This window comes from Leopardus geoffroyi, chromosome A2, assembly GCF_018350155.1.
Source record: "Leopardus geoffroyi isolate Oge1 chromosome A2, O.geoffroyi_Oge1_pat1.0, whole genome shotgun sequence".
Lineage (NCBI taxonomy): Eukaryota > Metazoa > Chordata > Mammalia > Carnivora > Felidae > Leopardus > Leopardus geoffroyi.
The window spans coordinates 57,988,757-58,006,303 of NC_059331.1; the positions used below are offsets into that span (position 1 = coordinate 57,988,757).

Genomic DNA, 17,547 nt, shown 5'->3' on the forward strand with positions numbered 1-17,547 from the left:
GGAGGCAGAGAGATCACCTTGTTTTCTCTCCTGGAAATTCCTCGCTCTGGTTAATACCATGAACTTGCAGAGAAAGGTTGATAACTGGAGCCCACATCTTCGAATGTTTTAAAAGTTAAGTCAGATAATCTTTACACTGATGTGAAAGGGGGAGAATATACATTTGACCTCTTGCTTCAGACAAAAATCTTTCCATATGGTTTTTAATGAGAAAGCATTTGTTTTGCCTTCGCAACACTTTTTAACCTCTGCCGTCGTAGGTACGAGGCTGCAAACCGTACTTTCGTTTGATTAAAAAAAAATAAAAAATAAACGTTGAAAGAAACAATATTTTTCTTTTTAGGGAAAGAAAAGATAGCAAGCAGCTATTTTCTGGAAGGGTCAGGCGCTTAAAGGCATATATGGGAAGCCATCATGGCTGTGGCTCACAGTTTATTTTGTCTTGAAAAAGTCCGAGGTCATTCTAACTATGCTGACCTGTTAACCTACACACTGATCATCTCCATCCGGGACCATAAGCAAACACTGCCCTCTTGTGCACCGAACAGTCCCGAAGTCGGCATGGAGATGGGTTCTACCCACCGCCCCGGGGACGGCTTGCAATTGTACCACTGCCTCTTTGGGGCCTGGAGACGTGTCAGGAAAGGGATGACACACATCTGTTACCAGGGCGCTTGCTAAAATGTCCCCAGATTGCCTTCTGAGACAGATTTCGAGATAAGAGGAAGAGAGGAAGATTCAGCTGAAGAAATCAAACCAAAAATAACTAGAAAATATTCATTCCTCGAAAAGAAACTTCACTGGTTACCATGACAAGTTTTCTCATTATGTACCTTAAAAACTTAGAAACGGCTAATGACTCTACAGTAACAAGTATACAGTACTTCTTTTTTATCTGGGAAATATTTGTCAGGCAAAGAAATTCCATTTGATTCTAGAGGGGGAAAACAGGGGGGCATGGGAAACCCAGGTTGCTCTTTCTCAAAGGAATCCCCCAAAGTTCAGTGACATGGTCCGCTTCTCCTTTCTGAAAAACCCCAACCTGTTATAATTACCTGCAAACATTCCCCCAGCCTGAGGCCATGGCTGTCCCCAGAAGACCAAATTGGCATCTCAAGACAGCTTTAAAGAACATAAACTACTGTTCTCTTATTAAAGAACTTGACAAAAATCAAAGGCAGAAAAATACCCACTCAAGTCCGAGGGCAGGCTAGGCCTGCTTGGCAGGAGCCCCAGGGTAAGGTCCTGGGTTCTAAGTGGGTCTCCAGCTCCAGTTCTGAACCATAAACCATTGAAATGTTGTAGCCACGACTCTACCCTTCCGGGCACAATCCAGGATAGGCCAGATCTCCTGCTGAACTCACTTTCAGGGGAGAAAAGGAAGGCAAAGTTTGCCCCCAGTGCAGTACCTTCCACCCAATGGGCACCCCAGAAGGAAAGGGGATGGAGAAAATATTTAGGGGAGTGTGTTTCAGGGGCTGTGGCCAGGACCCAGAAGGTGGGCTGGGTGCCAGCGACCTCAGCTACTTCACTTACCATCTCTTGATATCCAGTGCTTGGTTTTAGTGCTTTCGGAATGTATCCTTAAACTTCACCTGACTTGTAAATCACAATCAGTCAATGTTAAATGGCCAAACACGAGCACAGAATGGTGAAAACTGTCTAGTTCACTTTATACCAGGATTACCAGCCAACTCCTGTTTCCACTTCAGCCCCTCCCTCTATCATGGGAAGAAAATAAGGGGTACAGTACCAGAAACAGACAGGACTAAGGGTGGGTAAAGGCCAACAGGATGCAGGATGGCCACCCTGAGACCATTCACCTCCAGAAGGCTGGCAGTGTCCCTCCCCCCTGCTCTCTGTCCTCCTATCAGAATGATAAGACATACGGATGCTTTATCTTCCAGCCAAACCAAGACTGACGTGCACCTCAAGTATACATATCCAGTAGGACACCCCACACCAGGTCCCTTTTGTGGAAAACAGCTCTGACACAGTCAGCTAGAGTGACCCTCTCTCTTGCACCACAGCCCCTATCTTTCTCCTGTCTCAAAACCCTCCCATGTGCTACTCCCTCCCAGCACTCCAGCAGCCGGGACTCATGCTCAACCTTCCAATTTTAGCTCAACCTTTTCCTCAGAAAGGCCTTCCCTAGCCTCCAAATAAAGGAGATTCCCCATGTCCACTCGTGCGTCTCTGGGCATCCTCTAGCGTCCTTCACAGCACTATCACAATTTCCAGTTCTGCGCATTTCTGTGTACTTCCATAACGTCTGCCTCCCACTACCAGGTGGCGAGCTCCCCGAAACCACAGCCACTTCTGCCTTGCTCACCAATGGAAACCCACTTCCTAATTGTACATTACTCTGAATTTGCTGAATGAATTAACTGATGTCATGACACACCTTTCCTTCTACAATGTCTGATCTTAAGAAGTACAGTCCCCTAGGACACTAGAATCCTGGGAAAAGGAATGAAAGAAAGCTGAGGAACCAAGCCAGGTGCTAGGACAGCCCCCAACCTGTTGCAAAGAGTAGGTGACAGAACAAACAAGAGCTGCCTGGACAGGGACTGGAAAAGTCAGGTCTCCGATGCTGCAACACCCAAGGTACCAGCCCCTGAAGCCCACAGGGGCCTAGGACTGTGAGGCCACACATTTTCAGGTGTCCTTTGGACTTTCCTTCAAGAGAACACAAGAACTCAACGGTGAAACTGGCTAGCTGATGGGGGTGACACAGAGTCTCAGGGCAGGGGTGGGGACAGGACGGCAGGAGGAGTACCAATTCCCTACCCTCTTGCCTCAGGGAGCCCCCTTCTTTTTCCCCGGCAAGTTTCATATCATGCAAGCAGTTTGTAATGGTATGTGAGCCCCAAGTTCACAACTGTCTTCCCAAGTTCATAAGAACCTCGTGCTCCAGGGAGTTTACATTCAGGAGGAACTCCGGGCCCAAAGCTTGACCAGCACAGACAGGAACCTCTTTCTGTCATGTTGTCAACCAGACCTGGGTAAAGCCAGGGTCATCTGCTGGACAGCTAACACGCCCGATCTACCTCTGGGGGGCCTCCTCTCCCTTCACCTTCGAAGCCTACTTGCAGAACAATCACTGGCACCGGCCACAGGCTTGCATTATGCTCATTTCCCCATCCCCAAGCTCTGGGGCAAGTTTAAAAGTCCTCGTCCTGTCTCAGAATCAGGTCTGAATTAATACCCTTCCTCAAAAGAACTCCAGTAGCAAAGTGAAAACAGACGCACTAGACAATGCCCTTTGAAAGCCCCAGCAGGGGCGACCGGTGACAATGCAGCCCCTGGCTCTGAAAGAAACCTTAAGGTTAAAGGTTCACAGAGGCAGAAGAATTACCAAAGTACAAGTTTGTTCAAATTTCCTCCGGCAGATTTAAACAACCAGGGTCAAGCTGAAGACTGCTGGCAAAAACCTATGAGACAACTCAGCCCCTTTGAACTGCGTGGAGAAAGGAAAATATACGGTCTGGGAGGGATCTATGTTATAGCTTTTAAAAATGATCTTGAAAAGGTCACCCCTGTTAACTCAAAATCAGCCCGTTGAAGGATGTTTGAAAACCGCTTCTCTAAAACAACAGGGCTGCCGGGCCCTCACCGTGTGCGGTGAGCAGCACTGAGGTCGCCGTGTTCCCGGCATTAGTGTGCTGACCCTCTGTGGGCCATGAAATTAACCATCAGCACGGCAGAAATCTGCTCTGAGTTAAACTACTTTGCTACGCAAAGTGGCCTGAAAATGAAATATGAGGACTGAACTTCCACTGAAAGATGAACTTGTCTAACCTCAAGGCAGGCTTCCTCAATATGAACTCTGTGTGGCCATTGGTTTCAAGCGCCACAGGAGGGTAGGTAATTGCCACAGGCAGTGGGAAATGACCCCTCCATCCATCCATCCATCCATTCGTTCATTCACTCATGTCTGCAGGCACCAAACATTTACTCAGGGCCAGGCCCTGTCCTGGGCCCCTGGAGACAGAGCTGAATGATAACAGGCTCCTGCCCTCAAAGGGATCAAGTCCAGTGGGAAACATAACTCAGTATATAGAAAACGACAACAGATGGGGGAGAAAATGAGATCCTGGGGTAGATAGGATGTCACAGGCCCTCAAATGAGGGTCACCTAATTTAGGTGGGGAAAGCCAACAGTGAGGCTTCCCAGAAAAGTGAACGCAGCCAGATGACGCAGCATCGAGAGAGCGTGGTGTCCGTCCAGAGACCTGCAAGTAGTTCGTTAATCCTGGATCCTGAGAGAGACAGAGAGACACACAGCCGTCCGGAAGGACTGATGTCAGCCATGCTGAGGAGTTTGGCCTTTACGCCAATGGAGAGCAACTCAAGACTTTCAAAACAGGGAGGTAAGATAACTCTATTAGCAATTTAGAAAGAGTTCTTGGCTACAGAGGGGAGGACAATTTCAAGAGGGGGTGCTGGAAGCAGAGAGACCAGGAAGGAACGTTGTCCTCATCCAGTCGGGGACTAACGGAGGCCTGTCTTAAGGGAGCAGCTGTGGTGACGGGGAAGCCTGAAGGACACGCAGGAGGGACAAGACCTGGTCACCGATTTATATGAAAGAGGACATACTGAGGATCATTTCAAAGGTCACGCCACAGGAGAATGGAGGTATCATTCCCTGGGAAGGTGAGGAAGCAGAGAGGGTGGTCTTAAAGATGTGGAGTCTGAGGGCCTGTGATGTTCACTGCCGAGGAAACTAGCCCAATAAGCGGCTGGAGACACAGGTCCAGACCTTCATATTGAAATGTAATTAAAATTAAGTAAAATGAAAATTCCGGTTCCTTAGCTGCACTAGCCACAGAGCAAGTACTCATTAGCCACACATGGCTCACAGCTACCATACTGAACGGTGCCACCAGAGAACATTCCCATCATCACATCCCATCTGTAGGAAAGTGCCGATCAAGGCCCTGCAGACTTTTCTGAAAAACTGTCACTCGCAGTCAAAGTGTCTGTCAGCCCTCTCTTGGCCACGCTGAATGCTGCTGGGAACAATGTCTGTGCTGGCAAACACCAGCTTCCCTTCTCAGTCCTTCCATCTGTGCAAATGCTCAAGAGATGGAAGTCTTATGTGGTCTTTTTTTCTCTAGAGCAGAAGTTCTGAGGACTCTCTCTGAACGTGCCCTGGATCATCGTTTCAGAGAACAGTGAACACCGAGTCTGCAAGCGCATGCGAGGGCCTTTGGTGCTTATGGCACGCGGCCCTGAAAGCCACCCAGAAATGACCACAAGCAGAGCTAATTTTTTAAAGTGCCACGCCGCAATGTAATGGGGAAGACAGAGCTCTAGTCCCGGTGTCAGATGACCAAGGACGTGCCACTGACCCTCCCTGAGCTTTAAGCAGCCCAAATAAATCTATGATAAAGAATGAAGCCATAAGGCCAGACAGGGCGGGTTCCTGAGGCCAAGCAGGTCAATGCTAGCAATTCCAAGCACTAATTTTACAAGAAAAAAAGTCAGGTTTATCTTTAGGTAGCACCTGTGTACGCCACCAAATAAATATCCTCAGGAAGTAGGTTAGAGACAAAGGAAATTATTTTAGTCTTCCTGAAGGCCCCAAGACAAGAGAGGCATCATCACAACATAAGAGATATGGAAAGAGGGAAAGTCAACTTCTCTCTCAACAGCAAAACTTGTTTCTTCTCCTGCCAAGAGAGGATCACCACATTAACGAAGTCCTCCCCACTCTCTCCCCACCCAACGAAGGCCACTTCAAAGCAGCAGGAGCCTAATCACACAGCACAAGAAAATAAAAGACCCAATTAACAAAAAACAAAACTCAAATAATCTGGGGGAGAATGGAAGCTGAAATCTCTGTTTTTGACAAATTGACTTGTATATAAACTGCTCCTCAGGAGCCACAGTTCCTACCAAAGTAGGCGTGGGCAAAGGCCTGAGAGCAGCACAAGCAAACCGGGGTCTCTGAAATCAGACTGGGTTCGACCCCCGCCGAGCCAGAGACTGGTCTCTGAAGTCTCGTTTTTATGGGCTGTACAATATAGAGGGGAAAGGCTCACCTCTGGCTGGCAGGGTGGAGAGAGAAAATCAAGGGTCTAGAACAGTGGCCAGGAAACAATAGATGTTCCCAAAAATGTCCATTCCCTATCTTTCCTTCTGAGAGGCAGACCTTCCTCAGCTCTGCTCTGCACTCCCCCGTCGGCAACGCCAGAGCCACAACTTTCCCCCTGATGGTGTCCATCCTGCCTATGGTCGCTCTCCCTCTCCCTGCCAGATCTGGAAGCCCAGACCACTTGCCACAGGCCCTCTTCTCAGACTCTTTAAAAGCCAGCAGGATCTCTCGGCTTAAAACCCACCCACCTGCCTCCAACAACAGACTCTCCAAGCTCCTGAGTTCTGGAGCCCAAGGGTCTCTGCAGCTCAGCCTCTCATTCTGCCTCTTCCCTGTGAGCTCTACACTCCAGCCCTCCCTTCTCCCCTGTGTGTCTGTCCACTCCAAGTCCTCGAGCAGGAAAGCCTCCCATCTTCCCCACTGGGAAAATCTCAGCCATCCTTCAAAGCTCTGACAAGACAGCCCCTCCTCCTAACTTGCCCATGACCCTCATGCCCCGCCTTACCTCCTCCCACTTCTCCTGCTGACTGACTGCCCTCTTCTTCGGCCAAGTTTGCTCTCACACCTCTGACTGATCAGGCTGTTCCCTGGGTCTGCTCTGCCCTTTCTTTTTCTCTGCCTGGAAACCTCCAGGTCAGCCTTCCAGGTCCAGCCCCGGGGTCCCCTCCTGGGGGATGCCCTTCCAGCCTGTCCCAAGCAGAGGCACTCACACCTTAAGCTCCTCTTTTATAAAGCCCTTCTGACCCTGCATCTTGTCTCAACTGGCTGTTGGCGCTTCCTGCTCTTCCCTGGCCCTCTGGACTGTGAGTTCCTTGAAGACAGGCACATCTGTATCTGCCCTCACATCCGACAGAGTGTACAACAGATGCCTGTAGAGTCTCTGAATAAATGGGTGAAAACACCAAATAACAGTTCCATCTGATTGTCTCCCACCACATGGGTTGACAACTCCTCAAAATGGGGGCTACAAGCCCAAATGTCTATGGGGCCCAAGCAATCTGAAGAGCACATGCCCCTTCTACTCGGTTCCAGGACTGTGCCACCACGCTAGAGCGTGGAAATCTTCTTGTGTTTCCAAAGAAGCCAGGAATCTGGGTCATTAAATGAGGTCACCTAGGGGCGCCTGGGTGGCACAGTCGGTTAAGCGCCCGACTTCAGCCAGGTCACGATCTCGCGGTCCGTGAGTTCGAGCCCCGCGTCAGGCTCTGGGCTGATGGCTCAGAGCCTGGAGCCTGTTTCCGATTCTGTGTCTCCCTCTCTCTCTGCCCCTCCCCCGTTCATGCTCTGTCTCTCTGTCCCAAAAATAAATAAACGTTGAAAAAAATAAAATAAAAAAATAATAAATGAGGTCACCTGATTTTTTTTTTTAAATTTTAAATATTAGATGGGCCACCAAAACACATCTGCAGGCCAGATCCCAGACAAGACCCTAACATGAGAGGAGACCCTACCACGGGATGAACAGACAGGATGACCATCTCTGGCCAGGCACTAAGGACAGAAATGGGCAGATCCAGGAACAGGTCCACAGGGACCCCAACAGGCCTTCCATACACAAGCAAATGGCACTTACTAGACACTTACCTTAGCCCAGATAATGTGTTGGGTACGTTTAATCCTCTCAACATATATTCATTTACTTAATTCAATTCAACTCAATTATTTACTTAACTCAAACGTTTTTGTTTTTGTTTTTGTTTTTTAATTTGAGAGAGAGAGAGCATGAGTAAGGGAAAGGGGGAGACAGACAATTTCAATCAGGCTCCACACTCAGCATGGAGCCCAACAGAGGGCTTGATCCCACAACCCTGGGATCATGACCTCAGCAGAAATCAAGAGTCAAACACTCAACTGATTGAGATAACCCACAGAATGGAAGAAAATATCTGCCAATCATCCATCCATCCGTCCGTCCGTCCGTCCATCGTGTATCTGGTATCCAGAGTACACGAAGAAACCTTACAACTCAATAATAAAAACCAAATAACCCAATTAAAAGATGGGCAAGGCATCAGACAATTCTCCCAAGATCACTAGCCATCAGGGAAATACAAACGAAAGCCACGACGAGCTACCACTTCACACCCACCAAGATGGCTACAATCCAAAACACCGACAATAACGAGTATTGGTAAGGATGTACAGACACTGGACCCTTGAACGCGGCTGGTGGGAATGTGAAGTGACTTGGCTGCCGTGGAAGACTGTCTGCCAGTTCCTCAATAAGTAGAAATAGTTACTCTCTGACCCAGCAGTTCCATTGGCAGACATACACCTAAGGGGATAAACACGCACGTCCACACAAAGACTCGTACACAAATGTTCACAGCAGGATTATCCATAATTGCCAAAAAATGGCAACGACCCAAACGTCCTTCAGCTGATGAATGGATTAAAAAGCAGTCTATCCATACAGTGGAATACTATTCAGCCATAACAAGCAACGAAGTACAGCTGCGGAAGCAGCTGGGGAGTTACTGTTTAACCCGTATAGACTTTCAGTTTTTTTAAGATGGAGAGTTCTAGAGACAGATGCCATTGAACTATAAACTTAAAAATGGTTAGATGGTAAATTTTATGTAATGTTGACTTTACCACAATTAAAAATAAACTAAGAAAATATTCTTTAAAAAAGGAACGAAGTGTATATACTTCACGCTACAACATGGATGAGCCTTGAAAGCATCACACTGAGCAAAAGAAACCAGATACAAAAGGCCACGTATTAGAGGATTCCACTTTTATGAAATGTCCAGAAAAGGTAAATCTGTGTACATTAGGCAGACAGATCAATGGCTGCCTAGGCCTAGGGGAGGGGAAAATGGAGAGTGACTGGTAATGAGCATGGGTTTCTTTCTGTAGTGATGAAAATATTCTCAACTTCAATTGTGGCAACGTCTGTTCACGACTCTGTGTGAATATACTGAAGACCACCAAAGTATACATGTGAAATGACACATTTTACAGTATATGAGATATGTAGCTCGATAAAAATGTTTACAAACATTACTGAGTATCTACTATGTGCTAGGCCCTGAACTGGCCCCGGAGCTACAGAGACAATTCAGACGCTGTCTCTGACCCCGCGAGGCCTTCAGACGCATGGGAATGATAGAGGGAAGCCAGCCATCACAGCAGAGCAGGAGACACACGAGGTGCCATCTGAGCCAGACCCTAGAAGGGCTCATTCCTGTTCCTTGCCCCACCCTGAGGCCATCTCAGGAATGCCAGGCTCCATCTTACCAGGACACAGGCCTCCGGATTACCCAGAGCTCCAGACCCTGTCACCTTGGGCACAGTCTCAAAGGGGACAGACTCGAGCTCCATGACAAGGGTGCCCCATCCCCAGCTTGTTCGAGGATCCAGCCAACAAAAGAATGACCGAGCAGGGAATATGTCTCAGGGCTTCATTTACGGGTTGTTTCCCGGGACGCCTGCCCAAATCTTATTCCAACCTGGATGAAGTGATTTTGAAGAAAAACCCAGGAGACAAAGAAGATAGGAAACAAAGGAGATGCTAAGCAAAAAGTTTAAAAGCAATTAATTTTAAATGATTACAGCTTTACCAAAAGCTGTGGCTACGATTTCCTTCTGACTTTGATTATAACCTTCCAGCAAAATATTTGCCTCCAGAAGGCAAAGTCTTTGCATTATTTTCTATTCCTAGCATGACTACAAAAATATTCTTTGATTTAACATTTGATATGTTTTGTTCTCAAGGGCAAGCCCCATGAGAAGAAAAATGTACCCCAACAGAATGAAATATGACTACCTGCTTCCATTTTTCTTTCCTGTTGGTTCCTGCTCAAATATTCTGCATTAATTTAAACTCAAGGCTGTGTCTCTGATGTTGTGTTACTCCCACACTGTCACCCAAACCAAAGCAAAGTCACCCGCTGTCCAGCACTAAGAGAAAGTGTGGCAAACAAAGCTCAACTTGAGAGTCTCCTAGAGACAGCTAAAGGCACTCCAACTTGGAAGGAGATCAGGAGGGGTCAGAGAGTGATAAGGTAGCAGGCAAAACAGAGCAACTTGTATTTGAATATAGGCACACTTGGCACTGAGGGCAGATGACTTCCTGCTGGACAGAACGAGGTTTTAGGCACATGAGCACAAGAGACACCAGTACTGGCCTCAGTTTCACTCGATGGTAGAGGGCATCCCAGAATGGACACCGGAGAGGGGAATCTGCCGTTATGGTGTACACCTTTTAACAAAGAAGAGAAAATAAAACGCAGCCATCCCTGAGTGACCACGAAGGTAAGGGAACTAAGGCCTGGCGGATTCTAGGAGCCAAAGGAGTTAAGATTAAAGAAGCATTTCCATTTATATCGACTCCTTTAAATAGGTCTCAATATTTCAGGACACATCTATATGAATACCATAATACAACATAACGTATTTCTACACCAAATCATAAGACGAGAGGCAGAGAAAACCAAAACTGGGGTTTTTGTTTGGTTGGCTGGTTTTACATTAGTATAATGCCCAAATTCCTTGTGCAGCCAGGCCCCTTTGCTGTCTCCGCTTATAGAGCCAGCACACTGCTTTCTGGGCAGATGCCCAAATGGTAAGGTAAAAAATCTGGTCGAAAACACACATTCATTCACACACCTTGGTTCACGGGTCCAAAGAGAGCATCTCAGACAGACTGCAGAAAGACTGCAGGACACATTCCTCAATAAAACAAGCCAGAGGGACAAGCACTCTCTCCACATCAGCACCAAGAGGCACGGAGTTGGAAAAACAGAGAAAGAAGGCAAAGTAGCAGTAAGTTTCACAAAGAATGTTTTCTCCCAGGCTGCGGAGACAAAGAGCCCCAGGGCTGCTGACTGCTTTCCCTCCAAAGAGAGTAACCAAGTCAGACTTACAAGGCTTTGGCAGCTCTCATCGGCTCCAGCCAGGCAGGGCCCAGAGAGGGTCCAAGCCCTGCAGGAAGCAGCGCTTAAACAGTGGGCAGAGGAGGCGAGGGATCAGGGCGACAAGTCGTGGCAGAAGAGCTGCTGTTCATTAACAACTGGAACAAAAGACCAGGAGACAATACACTGTTAATCCTAGCAGCCACCAGAGGACTATAAATTGCCAAGCCAAGATACCAGCATTTTTCAGCTCTCCTCTTTCCTGCCAGAGTTAGATTGAGGATGGGTCCAAGTCCCTCACCCCCCACCCAAGTCTTTAAAACATACATTACTGAATCTTTTTGAAGTTCTAACCCTGAAAGATTTATACCCTAAAATGGATTAGAGAAAAATACTGCCCTGAGACACTACTGCAGGGGGCTGCAGTGGATGGATACACTTTTTCATTCCCATTGAGAATGCCAGAGTAGGAGCTGTGTGGTCAGACCCACATGAGTTCAAACCCAGCTCTGACACTTATGAACTATGCTTCCTGACTTCTCTGAGCCTGATTTTTCGTCTGTAAAATGGGAATATCACCTCTTACCTCACAAGACTGCTTTGAGTGTTAAAAGGAAAAAAAAAAAAAAAACCCATAGCATAAGGGCAGCACTAAATAAATGCGGAGTATTACTGTCACTATTAACCTCCCCAGTACCACAGGAGTTTTATCTATGGCCACATGGATCAAGGAGATAAAGCCCAATTTTCTCTAAGTTAAGAAAGGTTTCTTTTGGGTAGTGAAAGCACTTTGAGGGGGAGGGAGCAATGGAATTAAAGAGAACAGGCTTTAATATAAGATATATTAAACTTCAGAGATATCATCGTGGAACTCAGACAATCATTCTAATTTCCTCCTACTGGGGATAATGTATTCAGCAAAGAGTCTAAATCATTCACAGCAAGCCGGGAACTCCAACAGGAGCCCAATCTTCCAGCAATCCCAGGTTTAGGTGCAGTCCCTGCTGCCAGTAGGAGTTCTTGCCCGGCAATGTTGCATAGTTCCAAAGCTCAGGCCCGATCCTGTCACAACCCTGCTTTAAAAGCCTTCCAAGAACCTTAGGAGAAATCTACACTAAGGGCCTAATCTAAGCCCAATACTTACCACTCTATAGGATCTGGCCCACTAACCCTTCTACCTTTATCTTCGACATGTCTCCCTACACGCCATGCTGGTTTCCAGACACAACTAAACGGTAGCAGTTATCTCGGACTCTAAACAGACAAAAAGGCGGGTTTAAGTCACAGATCCTTGACCAGGCATTTCCTCCACTAGGAAGGCTCTTCGTTCCCTATCACATCCTATACCCCACCCACAGCAAAGTGCTTTTGGCTTGTGTGCCAAAAGCTCTGACAGGTCACTCTGCACATTTGACAATGCCCCCTCCCCAGCTGTGCTGTTAGCTCCCAGAGGGAGGGAAAAGAATCAACATGGATAGTGTACCTACTACAGGCCAGGCTCCATGCTGATTGCCTTCTGTCCACTAACCCATGAAGAAAGTTCTTTGCTCACTGTTACCATCCCGCCCAGGAACTGGTACACAGCTTCATCCATTCAAACTAACCGAGTTGCCTATCACACACCAGGCTCTGGCCCAAACGCTAAGAATATGTTGGGGAAGAAGACAGACATGATTCCTATTCTATTCTCATGGAGGACACAGACAATCAACAAGTAAACACATAAGAAATACCAGATGGTAAAAAGGGCTGTAAGGAAATAAAACAGGGACATGAGAAAGTACATGGGGGAGAGAGCGGAGGATACCCTAGCTAGGTCAGTCAGAGGAGCCCTCTCTGAGGGGACACTCGAGCTAAGATATAAATGAGAAGCTAGATGTACCAAACAGAGGGAACAGCAGGTACAAAGACTGGCCCATTCAATAAGTAGAAATGAGGTCGGTGAGACTAAAGGTGGGGGGCAAGGGACGATGCTCAGAGGAAGACAGAGGCCCGACCGTGGGTTCTGTGGCCCACAAAGAGGCTGGGTTTTACTCGAAGCACAAAGAGAAGCCACTGGGAAGTGTTGGAGCTGAGGGTTGACATGATCTGATGAGCCTCTGAAGACGGAGTTCACTGCCTACGGTGTGGAAATGGAGGGCAAACAGGTGAGAAGTGCAGGCCCAGCATTGTAGGAGTCCAGCTGTCAGAAGCAGGGTCTCAGCCGCTGGAGCCGCCTCATGAAGGCAGAGATGGCTGTGGATTTATGAGTTAGGATGATAAGCAATGGTATTAACCAGATCCAGGTTAGCAGCAGCAGAGTCAGGTAAACACCAGCCCAGGGCACTTTACTTCCCAAGCCTCGGTTTCTTTATCTGAAAAACAGGCACCCCTTAGGGTTGTTGCACACATGCAAGTTCTTAGCAACAAGCATGGGCCAGAGCAGGTACTCAAATGTGCGTGTCCTTCCCCTCATTTTTCCTCATTTCTCCGAAAAGGGTGGGAATCTGCTCTATTGAAGGAAGGATAGTGGCAGCCTCGGTCTCACCATTCCACTGCGTTCAGGTCACATTTTAACGCCTATAAGAAGATAAGGAAAGTCTTCTCACTCAGGAAGTAAGAAGAGCCACAATGTAGGTACAAGAAGAGAAAAAAATCCCTCTTCTTTTCTTCTACAGTTTTACAACTGTAGGAGACCTGCTAACTGTAGACCAGACTAAGGACCTGCCAAATCCTTGGGGGTTATCATTTGGTTATATGGGATAAGGCTGGTGCATGAAACATTTTGTCCTACAAAGAGGCTCTTCATAAATGCATACATTAGAAGGGGGCAGGGGAAGTGTGAAGTGACATGGGGAAGCAGGTGAAAGAGCTCCGGCTTTGGGATCAGGAGGACCTGGGCTGTGCTATTTACCAGCAGCCTTCCCACAGTCCCAATTTCTTCAGCTATTAAATGGAAACTGCCACACTCCTTGCAGGGTTCGCCCGGGAAGTGGCAAACACAGGAGAAAAGCAAAGCCAAAATAAAGAACTGCATGTGCTAGTGTGTAGAACCTCCAAAATTAGGTTCCGTGGTCACACAGTAAAGGAGAAAGCCAGACCGCAAGCCTGGCTCTGACTCCAAAAGTATGTCCTTCGCTATTCACCTACACTAGTCACTAAAAAAAAAAAAAAAAAGTGCCTTCTTGTTTTATTTTAACCTGTCTCTTCCATCTCCAACCTAGACTGGCTCAGAGTACATGTCTTAAAATGTGCTTGGACATGACTGACCAAACAGAATTCAGTTATAAGGAGGGGGGAAGAGAAAAGGGTAGTCATCTGATGACTGAGACGTGAATTGAAGACTTTAGACAGAGTGACCTTGGGCAGGTCCCTTCTCTGAGCCTTCATTTCCTCTACTGTAAAATGGAGTAATGACCTCAGACTGCCTACAGAATGGAACAACTGGTAGGGAACAGAGATGAAAGTACTTAACACACTCATCACTGCAGCTGGGACCCCATAGGCCCAGCGACCAATGAAGCCATCTGCCACCAAGCCAATGAAACTATCTTCCTAATGTATATTTCCATATGTGCTTGTAGGTGTAGAGAATATCATATCATTGGAAGGAAACAGAAGGCAATGGAAAACAAGGTAACCAAGTACTCGGGTCAGCAGTGAAGAAAAAGACTTCTTTTAGCTATACACCCTTGTGTGCCATGTGCTTATACGAATTCTTCATTTTCATCTGAAAAACAGAACAAGTTTTAAAGCCCTGTCCATAGATTTAACTGTGGCAAAATGTGTCCAGAAAAATAATCCACAAAGGTATGATAGCAGCTTCCTCTGGAGAAATAGGAGAGGTCATAAGGGGACTTTTGCCTAATTTGTAATGGTGTATTTCACAAGCAGAATGTATTTATGTATTATCTGTATAATTAAAAATTAATTAAATGGTACATCTTCTAAGGGCATTTCGGCAGTACCCATTATGACTGAAAATGCACTCTGCCCTTTGCCCCAAACCAGTTCAGTTTCAGGAGCTAATTCTACAGATATGTTAGCACCCCCACCAGACTTGTTCTAGAAAATTCACTGAAGCATCATTAGCAAAAACTGGAAACGAAATAAACGTCCATCTTTAAGAGTTAAGAAAACGTTGGTACAAGCGCACAAAGGAATTTTATATGACCTTTAAAAATTATGTAGCTTTGTGTGTACTGACATGGAACTCTTCGCGTTGAGTAAAATAGTGTATATGGTGTTACCATTTTGTGAAGAAAAGGAAGAGAAAGGGGGTTTACATACACACGGGTATGCTTGTCCTTACGTGGTTTTTCTGAAATGATACAAGGAACGGGGAACAGCGGCTGACTCTGGAAATGGGAACCAGGAGACCAAAGAACTGAAGAGTGGAGACTTCTTTTTTTGACACTTTTGACATATACCCTTTTTGCAGTCTTTGTGTTTTCTTACTAGTTCGTGTATTACAAACTTATCTTCTAAAAAAAATTAATAAACCAAAAAAACAAAACCAAAAACTTTAAGGAAGGCACCTTCCTGCGCGGTCGTTGTGGGTGGTTAGAGCTTCCAAGTCAGCCAGGCCACGAGTTCGAGTCCCAGAGCCTCCGCTGCCTTGCTGCGGAGCCTCGGGCGCGTCCCGTCCGCCTCTCGCGACCTGGGTGGCCCCGGCCGTGAGGTGAGGCCACCTCCCTTCCCCGGCAGCGGCTCGGGCGAGCTCGGACCACGGGGCCCGGCCGCTCCGCCCAGCGTCCCCGAGCCCGGCTCCCGCCCCGGCCCGCGCTCACCGCCAATGATGGTCCGGATGAGGGAGGCGTGCCCGGGGCAGTCGACCAGTGTGACCTGAAGCTGCGGCTCGCCGGGCTCGGGCTCGGCTCCGGGCGCCGCCGGGGGCGCGAGCAGCGCCGCCCGCAGGCGCGCGGGCAGAGGCACCGAGAAGCACGAGAAGCCCAAGTCGAGCGTGATGCCGCGCTCGCGGCTCTGCGGCTGCTTGTCGAAGGCGGCGGTGGAGGCCGTGGTGCTCAGCGCCCGCGCCAGCGCCGTCTTGCCGCTGTCGATGTGGCCCAGCACGCCCACGTTCACGTTCACCCGCCGCCCTGCCATGCCGCCGCCGCCGCCGCCGCCCGCCCGGCCCGCCCCTCCCGCGGCCGCCGCTGCGGTCCGGCCGGTTAAGCCGCCCCCCCGCAACCCTCGCGCCGGGCACGCCCGTTCCGGCCCCGAAGCTTCCGCCCTCTCGGCGCCCGCGGGCGCTGCCTGGCACTGGAGGAGAGAGCCCCGGGGTCGAACTTGACCGGGGTCGCCGACCGTGAGGCTGTACTCTCACCTGGCTCCTGCCCCCCGAAGCCTCGAGGAGTCCAAGATTGGGTGGATCCGTCCATCCATCCATTCATTCATTTTAACAAGCCCTTGTCAATTGCCCCCTGGGTACCAGGCACTGCTTATTCACGGTACTGGGATACGGCGCTCTCTCCACGTTACACTGTATTTGGGCGGGGGTGGGAGTCAGACACTAAATAGGTGAGACTGGAACCAGACCCTTTCAGAAAGTGAGAAGCCTTCCAGGGAAAATAAAAGCAGAGATTAAAAGAACTAGAGCACCAGGGGAAGGGAGGACAGCTAATTTACAATAAACGGTCAGGGAAGACCTCTCTCCAGTTGCTGACTGAGCTGAGGCTGGAATGTTGAGAAGGAGCCAGCCCTGGGAGAATCTGGGAAAGACTCAGAAGATGAAGGGCTGTCATCTTCTGACCCTGGAAGTCTATAGCCTGGCCTCAGGACAGGCTGTAGAGCTCCAAATTGTACGTAAAATGTTATGTGCATGTGCTTGTACTGGGGAGTACATAACTCTCAAGAGATGCTTGAAGTGTCTGGAACCACTAAAAAGGTTGTCAACCACGGTCACCAACCAGGGTTCACAAGCAGGTGTCTTCACTGGCTAGGCACCTGACTCAAGGAGAGAGATTAGCAAGACTAAAACTCTTGGACTTAAAATGCCAGCAAGTGTGGAGACTGGAGACAGGAACAGCATGTGCCGCATAGAGGAAGCCACTGCTCACCTCCAGACAATTGGTACCAGGCAGGAATGCTAGCCCAGCATCGCCCATCTTCCCATTTTTCAAGAGAAGGGAGCATTTCTATATGAAATCTGACTTTTTACATGTCAACAACTAATTTAGCTTTTAATTGAAACACTATGGTAGCTAGCCAAGCACAGAATCTACTCCATTCTGCCTGACCGCCAGTTTGTCATCTGTAATGAGCTAGGCCGTGCTCTGATATATTCACACTTGGCAGTAACTGCTCCCTGATGCCTCCTGTGGTCCAGGCCCTGCATTAGCAGCAACAGGGTCCCCGAGGCAAACAGACACGGTTGGTCAGTCCATCCTGCTGCACAGGGAAGAGGAGGGCATGTGTTAGGATAGCTAACACCAAGCAACTGCCACTTGAGAAAACACATGCACAACATAGGATGAAGACGGAGGGCAGGGGTTTAGAGAAGGGCCAGATAAGACACTTTGGTCGGGCACATGGCACTCACTGATGGAAAAGGTACTGCTAGGTGCTTGCACACAAAATACCCAGACAGGAAAGAAGCCGCATGGTAAT

At 48.2% G+C, this 17,547-nt stretch overlaps 1 protein-coding gene across 3 annotated transcripts in view; it reads right to left on the minus strand.

Annotated features, from left to right (window-relative positions):
* Nucleotides 1–16,088, minus strand: part of EEFSEC (eukaryotic elongation factor, selenocysteine-tRNA specific) — a 251,615-nt gene extending 235,527 nt beyond the window's left edge. The window contains exon 1 of one of the 3 annotated variants that reach the window (XM_045494010.1): nucleotides 15,729–16,088. In XM_045494010.1, the coding sequence (XP_045349966.1) occupies nucleotides 15,729–16,044 (316 nt within the window). In that variant the 5' untranslated portion in view covers nucleotides 16,045–16,088. Of the gene's footprint in view, nucleotides 1–10,971; nucleotides 10,995–15,728 lie in introns of those variants that run through there. The other 2 variants (XM_045494011.1, XM_045494012.1) reach the window with 2 other exon arrangements.
* Nucleotides 16,089–17,547: the final 1,459 nt, after the last annotated feature.